The sequence below is a fragment of the Hyperolius riggenbachi genome, chromosome 7 (assembly GCF_040937935.1).
Source record: "Hyperolius riggenbachi isolate aHypRig1 chromosome 7, aHypRig1.pri, whole genome shotgun sequence".
In the NCBI taxonomy this organism is placed as follows: Eukaryota; Metazoa; Chordata; class Amphibia; order Anura; family Hyperoliidae; genus Hyperolius; species Hyperolius riggenbachi.
In genome coordinates this window covers 865124-874685 of record NC_090652.1, presented here as the reverse complement: position 1 = coordinate 874685, position 9562 = coordinate 865124, and the positions used below count along the sequence as shown (strand labels likewise).

Sequence of the window (9562 nt, the reverse complement as noted above, 5' to 3'; positions counted from 1 at the left end):
TGTTGGATAAGAGTAGGGAAATTATGTTTGTAGAGAGTGGAATAAGTGGGTGTAAGGTAGATACCTAGATATTTCAGGGAGTGGTTTTGCCATTTGTAGGGAAAATTGTGCTTTAAGGAGGCGAGGAGTTCAGGTGGAATTTTTATGGGCATTGCTTCAGTTTTTTCTTGATTAAGACGGAATCCTGATAAGGATTCGTAAGTACTTAAGGTGCTGTGTAGAGCAGGTAGGGAGATTAGAGGATTCGTGATGGTGAGAAGGATATCGTCTGCGAATAAAGATATCTTGAATTCATGCTTATCTACCTGGACGCCTGAGATGTTAACGTTTAGTCTTATAGCACTGGCGAGGGGTTCAATACTAAGAGCGAAGAGGAGCGGGGAAAGAGGGCAACCCTGCCTAGTACCATTGTGGATCTGGAAGGGAATAGGGGAGGCCAGGGGAAGTTTTACACAGGCTGAAGGAAATGAGTAGAGGAATTTAAGAATGGTCAGAAAGGATCCACTAAAACCTTGGTGTTGGAGGACATGGAAGAGGAAAGGCCATGCTAGACGGTCAAAAGCCTTCTCTGCATCTAGACTAAGTAGCAGAGAAGGTTTACCTATACGGGACATGTGGGATATAAGGTCTATCGCTCGGCGGGTATTATCACCTGCCTGCCTGTTTAAGATAAAGCCCACCTGGTCATTGTTAATGAGCCTAGGCAGTATAGGGTTTAATCGATTAGCCAGAGTTTTAGTAATGATTTTGAGGTCAGAATTTAGGAGAGAGATGGGGCGGTAACTTTGTGGAAGTTGTGGGTCTTTTCCTTCTTTGGGTATAACTGTTAATAGGGATTTTAAGAACGAAGATGGAGGAGATTCCCCTCTCATGATCTTGTTTGCTAGTGAGGTTAAATGGGGTGAGAGAACCTCCTGGAAATTTTTATAATAAGAGTAGGGGAGTCCATCTGGGCCAGGGGATTTAGAAGAGGGGAGTGATTTGAGGGTTGCCACTGTTTCGGTAATGGTGATTGGTGCGTTGAGGGAAATGCATTCCTCTTCAGTTAATTTAGGGAGTTGGAGTTGTTCTAGGAAGGAGGCTACCTTGTTTGAGTATAAGGGATCTAGGGAGGGGTCTGGAAGATTATAGAGTTGTTCATAATAGGTGTTGAATAGTTGTGCAATCTTTGATGGGTTGTAGTGGGTAGTACCGTCGCTGTCTTTCATGGCATAAACCGCCTGAGAAGATCCCTTGGGGTTTAATTTGCGGGCAAGGATAGTGTGTGGCTTATTACCCCGTTCAAAAAATAATTGTCGTGACCATTTCAGGCTTTTTTCCAATTGGGCAGATTGGAGGGATCTAATGTCCAACCGTTCAGCCATTTTTGCTGTGTGATCGAGTAACAAACATCCGAACTTTCCCATTTATAATATAAGTGAGATCATTTCTTAAAGAAGTAAAAATAGTTCATTACATATAGAAAAATGACACGCTAGTCTGCAGTAAAATAATGGGGGTAACACAATAGGAAATACTGGGGTGCTGTTCCTGAATGGATGAAGTGAGAGAGACATGGAGGCTGCCATATTATTAAGCAATACCAGTTCCCTGGCTGTCCTGCTGATCCTCTGCCTCTAGTACATTTACTCCCAGCCCCTGAACAAGCATGCAGCAGATCAGGTGATCTGACTGAAGTGTGACTGGATTAGCTGCATGCTTGTTCCAGGTGTGTGATTCAGACACTACTGCAGCCAGAGAGATTAGCAGGACAGCCAGGCAACTGGTATTGTGTAACAGGAAATATATATAGCAGCCTCCATTATCCTTCTCACTTCAGGTGTGCTTTAAACAGAAATGAATGCTGTGGGATCCCAGTAAATTCCTGTTCAGCCTCCTTCCTCACAGCACACTGGGGTCTCTCACACATTTCTCATATGTCCCTCTTTCTGCAGAGCGGCTGCTGCGCCTCATCCACTCCTCCGCAGGAACCCAGCAGGACTTCTCCGCCCACGACGACTGCGTCCATCTGTGCCAGATCTCTCCTACAGGGAACCTGCTGCTCTCCGCCTCCTACAACCAGCTCCTCGTCTGGGACATCCAGAACTGCTGATCCCTGCTGTCCTCACCAGAGAGGAACACGTGTCACCGAGCCACCGGGAGCGATCCACCGCCGCTAACAACTACTGCGGGGGAGAGAATTCTAATATGCAAATCTCATCTCACCCCAGGAGCCAATCACAGCTCTGACTCCTCCCCTTCCATCCTCCCCGGAGAGGATCCCGTCACCAAGCAACGGGGGGCGATCCACCGCCGCTAACTACTACTGCGGGGGAAATAATTCTCCTAACACGCAAATCTCTTCTCATCCCAGGAGCCAATCACAGCCCTGACTCCTCCCCTTTCATCACAGCCCTGACTCCTCCCCTTTCATCACAGCCCTGCCTCCTCCCCTTTCATCACAGCCCTGACCCCTCCCCTTCCATCACAGCCCTGACCCCTCCCCTTACTCTGTCACCGGTAAGGATCCGACGTCACCGAGCAACCAGAAATGATCCACTGCCGCTAACTACTGTGGAGGAAAGAATTCTCCTAACACGCAAATCTCATCTCACCCCAGGAGCCAATCACAGCCCTGACCCCTCCCCGGAGAGGATCCCCCATCACCGAGCAATGGGTAGAGATCCACTGCTGCTAATGACCACTGCAGGGGAGAGAATTCTCCTAATACGCAAATCTCTTCTCACCCAGGAGCCAATCACAGCCAGCGGCTGCCGATCAGTCAGGAGGAAGCTGGTTAACTAAGTCCAAGCTTTTTATTGGTGCAGTGTAAATCCCTCCCTGAGTGGGTGGAGATTGGCTCAGTGAAGACTTTCATTGTAACATCCTCCCTGGGTGGGTGGAGATTGGTGCAGTGCAACCCCCTCCCTGGGTGGGCAGAGATTGGCTCAGTGCAGGCTGTGATTGGCTCAGTGTAAGTCCCTTCCTGGGTGGGCAGAGATTGGCTCAGTGCAGGCTGTGATTGGCTCAGTGTAACCCCCTCCCTGGGTGGGCAGAGATTGGCTCAGTGCAGGCTATGATTGGCTCAGTGTAAGTCCCTTCCTGGGTGGGCAGAGATTGGCTCAGTGCAGGCTGTGATTGGCTCAGTGTAAGTCCCTTCCTGGGTGGGCAGAGATTGGCTCAGTGCAGGCTGTGATTGGCTCAGTGTAACCCCCTCCCTGGGTGGGCAGAGATTGGCTCAGTGCAGGCTGTGATTGGCTCAGTGTAAGTCCCTTCCTGGGTGGGCAGAGATTGGCTCAGTGCAGGCTGTGATTGGCTCAGTGTAACCCCCTCCCTGGGTGGGCAGAGATTGGCTCAGTGCAGGCTATGATTGGCTCAGTGTAAGTCCCTTCCTGGGTGGGCAGAGATTGGCTCAGTGCAGGCTGTGATTGGCTCAGTGTAACCCCCTCCCTGGGTGGGCAGAGATTGGCTCAGTGCAGGCTATGATTGGCTCAGTGTAAGTCCCTTCCTGGGTGGGCAGAGATTGGCTCAGTGCATTGCAGTTCAGGATCTTTGGATGTAAAAAATATCGGGGATTATTTTCCGGAAGCTGAACTGAAGTGATCGCTGCTCTGACAAATCTGCCTTTCTGTATCTTCCATCCTTCCAGTTACAGTTTTCTCATCCGTTTCGGGAGTTGGGGATGTTTTCCTCGGTCATCTGTGGGTGTTGGTCGGTGAGCTTATGTGGGGGTCGCTATGTGCAGGAAGCGGACACCTTGCGGTTTGCTCGTGCTTTTCTCTCTGACGGCTGTTACCAGAGATGTGCCTTCTGTACATAACATGTAACTCTCCTCACTGAGTTCAGCTGATATTTCATATGTGGGGGTCGCTATGCGCAGGAAGCGGTCAGAGAAGCCTTGCGGTTTGCTCGCGCTTTTCTCTCTGACGGCTGTTACCATGGATGTGCCTTCTGTATATAACTAGTAACTTATTTCTCCTCACTGAGTTCAGCTGATATTTCATATGTGGGGGTCGCTATGTGCAGGAAGCGGTCAGAGAAGCCTTGCGGTTTGCTCGCTCTCTTCTCTCTGCCGGCTGTTACCAGTGATGTGCCTTCTGTACATAACCTGTAACTCTCCTCACTGAGTTCAGCTGATATTTCATATGTGGGGGTCGCTATGCGCAGGAAGCGGTCAGAGAAGCCTTGCGGTTTGCTCGCTCTCTTCTCTCTGCCGGCTGTTACCAGAGACGTGCCTTCTGTACATAACATGTAACTCTCCTCACTGAGTTCAGCTGATATTTCATATGTGGGGGTCGCTATGCGCAGGAAGTAGTCAGAGAAGCCTTGCGGTTTGCTCGCTCTCTTCTCTCTGCCGGCTGTTACCAGAGATGTGCCTTCTGCACATAACCTGTAACTCTCCTCACTGAGTTCAGCTGACATTTCATATGTGGGGGTTGCTGTGTGCAGGAAGCAGACACCTTGATGTTTGCTCGTCTCTCTGCCGGCTGTTACCAGCAATGTGCCTTCTGTACATAACCTGTAACTCTCCTCACTGAGTTCAGCTGACATTTCATATGTGGGGGTCGCTATGTGCAGGAAGCGGTCAGAGAAGCCTTGCTGTTTGCTCGCTCTCTTCTCTCTGCCGGCTGTTACCAGCGATGTGCCTTCTGTACATAACATGTAACTTATTTCTCCTCACTGAGTTCAGCTGACATTTCATATGTGGGGGTCGCTATGCGCAGGAAGTGGTCAGAGAAGCCTTGCGGTTTGCTCACTCTCTTCTCTCTGCCGGCTGTTACCAGAGATGTGCCTTCTGTACATAACATGTAACTCTCCTCACTGAGTTCAGCTGACATTTCATATGTGGGGGTCGCTATGCGCAGGAAGTGGTCAGAGAAGCCTTGCTGTTTGCTCGCTCTCTTCTCTCTGCCGGCTGTTACCAGCGATGTGCCTTCTGTACATAACATGTAACTCTCCTCACTGAGTTCAGCTGATATTTAAAGTTACAGGTTCACCCTTGTTTTGTGTTCTGTAGGAAAGCCGACGTGAAGAATTCTGCATTTAGAAATATCCTGCAGAAACATAACGTTTTTGCTGTATAGAAATCTGCGACTATCATGGCAGAGGATTGCGGTGGGACAGATCTCCACAACCAGCCTTTCAAACTCCTCCCCAGGAAGGTCACATTATGCGACAGGGGTGTGGGCTGCAGTATGGATGGGGTGTGGTCCTAATAATCCTCATTCACAGTAAATGATGGGCAGTGTGGCTGTGGCAGGGATTGCAGTCAGCCTTCCCCTCGCCCTGATACAGGTCATGTGACTGCAGGTATCATGTGACCTCTATCAGGCTCCTCGATACAGGTCATGTGACTGCAGGTACCATGTGACCTTTAGCAGGCTTCCCTGATACAGGTCATGTGACTGCAGGTACCATGTGACCTTTAGCAGGCTTCCCTGATACAGGTCATGTGACTGCAGGTACCATGTGACCTCCATCAGGCTCCCCGATACATGTCATGTGACTGCAGGTATCATGTGACCTCTATCAGGCTCCTCGATACAGGTCATGTGACTGCAGGTACCATGTGACCTTTAGCAGGCTTCCCTGATACAGGTCATGTGACTGCAGGTACCATGTGACCTCCATCAGGCTCCCCGATACAGGTCATGTGACTGCAGGTACCATGTGACCTCCATCAGGGGTAGCAGAAGGCAGCAGATGGGACACCTGTGATCTGTTGCTGCTGTAATGTGATTTCTTTACTGGAAAAACGAACATTATTTGCAATACATGTAATAGTTTCAGATGCACATTTTTTATTATGTAAGAAATGGGGGTGAATGAGGTATTTATACTTTGCCCTTGATTTTTATTTGCACCTTTTTAATGCTGTAATGTTTTAAATCTGTTATTTTTGTTACTGTTTTGATAAATAACTGGCGTAAGCTGGGTGTGTCTCTGCTGTGTTATTGCTGCGTGTGAGTGTCAGAGCTGCAGAACGTGTTGTCACTGGCCTGTGAGCTCATGTGGAATGTCATTATAACACCTGCACAGTGCAACAGAGTGTATTCATGTCATGGGAAAGGGGGTGGGACCATACACATAGATATATACATAGATATATACATAGTGTGTCTGTGCTGTGTTATTGCGGCGTGTGATATGTTGTCACTGGCCTGCGAGCTGATGTGGAATGTCATTATAACACCTGCACAGTGCAACCGAGTGTATCCTCATGTCATGGGAAAGGGGGCGGGGCCATACACTTAGATATACACATAGATACATACATAGTGTGCCTCTGCTGTGTTAATGCGGCGTGAGTGGCAGAGCGTGTTGTCACTGGCCTGCGAGCTGATGTGGAATCCTACCTAATCAAAGCGAACTGTCGCTGCGTCCAGCAGTTCTGTCCCTGTGTCCCAGGATTTTTGTTACTGCGCATGAGCGCAGTAACTGACAGCTGGGACCAGGGAGCTGGGCGGGCGGGTGCGCGGGAGCGGGCACGCGCCTGCGGCGGGAGCGCCAGGTGCGCACCTGCGTCGGTTGCGTGCGCGCGCATGCTCACTGGCGGCGACAGCCATAGACCTAGAGCCCGTTTTTAAACGGGCTGGGTCTACTAGTGTCGTTATAACACCTGCACAGTGCAACTCCAGCCTATTCATGTCATGGGAAAGGGGGTGGGGCCATACACATACAACAGAGTCTGCTTATGTCATGGGAAAGGGAGTGGGGCCATACACATACAACAGAGTCTGCTTATGTCATGGGAAAGGGGGTGGGGCCATACACATAGGAACCGTGTCTACTCATGTCATATAAGCGTGGGAGGTGGCAGTGTGCGGGGCGGTGGTAACGCACGGAGCGGTGGCAGTACATGAAGCGGTGGTGTCAGGACCGGCCCCAGGAAACACCTGCAGAGACGACTCTTGACAAGGTTTGACCAAATCGAGAGGAGGAGCAGCCTTATATACGCTGAAACAAGGCTGTCGCCCTCCACCACACTCGGCAAGACTCGACCACCACTAGCAGTCATCTGTGACGATACTGCTAGACCACACACACAGATTCCTATCCTGAAGGAGATCTGCCCCTTTCTATGGCAGTATGACAATTTCATGCACTGCTGTGCAGCGGAACACACTCAGGTTGGCGTCACGTATGTTGGGTCAGCTGCGAGCTTTTAGGCCAAAACTACGGGAACACCACACACAATGCAATCTCACACGGCAGCAATGAACAATCCCAGCACACAATCTGGCACTGATCTGTAACATAACACACTGCAGTCTCTCTCTAGGAGATGTCACTTCTCTGCTTAGTGCACAGAAGACTAGCTTAGTAAGTAAGGATTTAATATTCCAAAAAGTGGAACAAATGCAGAAAGAAAATACACAACGATATTTACAAAAACAAAAGTAAAAATGACAAACACACAACAAGACATTGGCTTATAAAATATAACAGAAATGAAACTTTACCTGGCGTAATGTCTAATTTCTGGCCATGGAAGGACAGGACTTCTGATCAGATCAGGGACTTCCTCTGACTCAGGAAGCCACCTTCAGAGAAAGACCCTCTGAGAGCCGATTCTTATAGGACAGAATGTACCCCTGGGGCTACCCAAACTTCTAATACAAAAATAACCTATTTCCCTTCTATTCTATAAAAATGGTGACGTACCTCCTAGGTACATACAGACCCCACTTTTACATGCGTGCAGACGCCAGAGTTTCCTGTGGAAGTGCTTTTAGGTTATGGAAAGACATCCTTGGTAACCAGTCACACCTCAGTGTCCTGCATTATCTGCTGTCTCCAACACATCAGTCTATTCAGGTGTTTTGGCAGCTCCCTATTCTACACACAGTCTCAGGTGTTTGCATATGACAATCCTACACAATAAAACATGTATTTCACAACCTACTTACTGACATTTTCACACACAGTAGACTTAATAATGTGTGGACAAAATGGATTCCACATAAGATTTGAGTAAAAAAATGGCTGCCATGTTCTGCCATCAAACTGCGTATATCATCACAGGTGGCAGTGTGCATGTGTGTCAGTATATGAGCATTGCGGACCTCCCGGGTTTGCTTTCAAGGCCAACGTCCATCATTTCTGGAGAGTGTAAGAAGGGAGTTGGGTGGTTTTATTTTGCTGTGATCAATTCTGCTTTATATCGGTAACGCAAACGTCGCCTTGACAAGGGTAATGCTAAACATACACGGTGTGTTTATTCCTTATCAATCGAACCGCTGATGGCTCGATTGATAATATCCGACAGGTGTGATGACCCGCCGGATAGATTCCCTGCTCGATCCCTGCGGGCAGACAATAGCGGGGAATCGAGCGGCTGATAAGGAATGCCCACGGGGACAAGAGGGAATTGACCCGGGCGGCCGCTGGCTCGATACCGGCGCATAAACGCACCGTGTATGTTAAGCATTGCTGGGACATTTTCTTTTTTTTACGATTATTGTCCGACACGTTGTTCAGCCTTCTTTAGTGAGTGATAATGGTTGAGCATGTGGGCGGGGCTCTTGGTGGTGGTTGAGCGTGTGGGTGGGGCTCTTGGTGGAGGTTGAGCATGTGGGCGGGGCTCTTGGTGGTGGTTGAGCGTGTGGGCGGGGCTCTTGGCGGAGGTTGAGCATGTGGGCGTGGTTCTTGGTGGTGGTTGAGCGTGTGGACGGGGCTCTTGGCGGTGGTTGAGCGTGTGGGTGGGGCTCTTGGCGGTGGTTGAGCGTGTGGGCGGGCTCTTAGCGGCGGTTTAGCGTGTGGGCGGAGCTCTTGGCGGCGGTTGAGGGTGTGGGCGGAGCTCTTGGCGGCGGTTGAGGGTGTGGGCGGAGCTCTTGGCGGCGGTTGAACGTGTGGGTGGAGCTCTTGGCGGCGGTTGAGTGTGTGGGTGGAGCTCTTGGCGGTGGTTGAGCATGTGGGCGGAGCTGTTGGTGGTTGAGCATGTGGGCGAAGCTTATGGCGGTTGGGTGGGATGGTTGAGCATGTGGACGGGGTTTTTGGCGGTGGTTGAGCGTGTGGGCGGGCTCTTGGTGGTAGTTGAGCGTGTGGGCGAGGCTCTTGGCTGCGGTTGAGGTTGTGGGCGGAGCTCTTGGCGGTGGTTGAGGTTGTGAGCGGAGCTCTTGGCGGCGGTTGAGGGTGTGGGCGGGGTTCTTGGCGGCGGTTGAACGTGTTTGAGCATGTGGGCGGAGCTGTTGGTGGTTGAGCATGTGGGCGGAGCTTATGGCGGTTGGGTGGGATGGTTGAGCATGTGGACGGGGTTCTTGGCGGTGGTTGAGCGTGTGGGCGGGGTTCTTGGCGGTAGTTAAGCGTGTGAACGGGGCTCTTGGCGGTGGTTGAGCGTGTGGGCGGGGCTCTTAGCGGCGTTTGAGCATGTGGGCTGGGCTCTTGGCGGCGGTTGAGTGTGTGGGCGGGGCTCTTGGCGGTGGGTGAGCGTGTGGGCGGAGCTCTTGGCGGCGCTTGAGCTTGTGGGCGGAGTTCTTGGCGGCGCTTGAGGGTGTGGGTGGGGTTCATGGTGGTGGTTGAGCGTGTGGACGGGGCTCTTGGTTGAGTGTGTGGGCGGGGCTCTTGGCGGAGGTTGAGTGTG

The 9562-nt window shown here is 50.8% G+C and overlaps 2 protein-coding genes across 2 annotated transcripts in view; one reads left to right on the top strand and one right to left on the bottom strand.

Annotated features, from left to right (window-relative positions):
• Positions 1 to 5909, top strand: part of WDR90 (WD repeat domain 90) — a 109408-nt gene extending 103499 nt beyond the window's left edge. Inside the window, exon 25 of the mRNA XM_068246363.1 lies at positions 1935 to 5909. Within this exon, the coding sequence (XP_068102464.1) occupies positions 1935 to 2092 (158 nt within the window). The 3' untranslated portion in view covers positions 2093 to 5909. The remainder of the gene's footprint in view (positions 1 to 1934) is intronic.
• A 2557-nt stretch (positions 5910 to 8466) lies between these two features.
• LOC137525307 (uncharacterized) lies at positions 8467 to 9489 on the bottom strand. Its single transcript, XM_068246362.1, has one exon. The coding sequence runs from the start codon at positions 9487 to 9489 to the stop codon at positions 8467 to 8469; it is 1023 nt and encodes a 340-aa protein (XP_068102463.1).
• Positions 9490 to 9562: the final 73 nt, after the last annotated feature.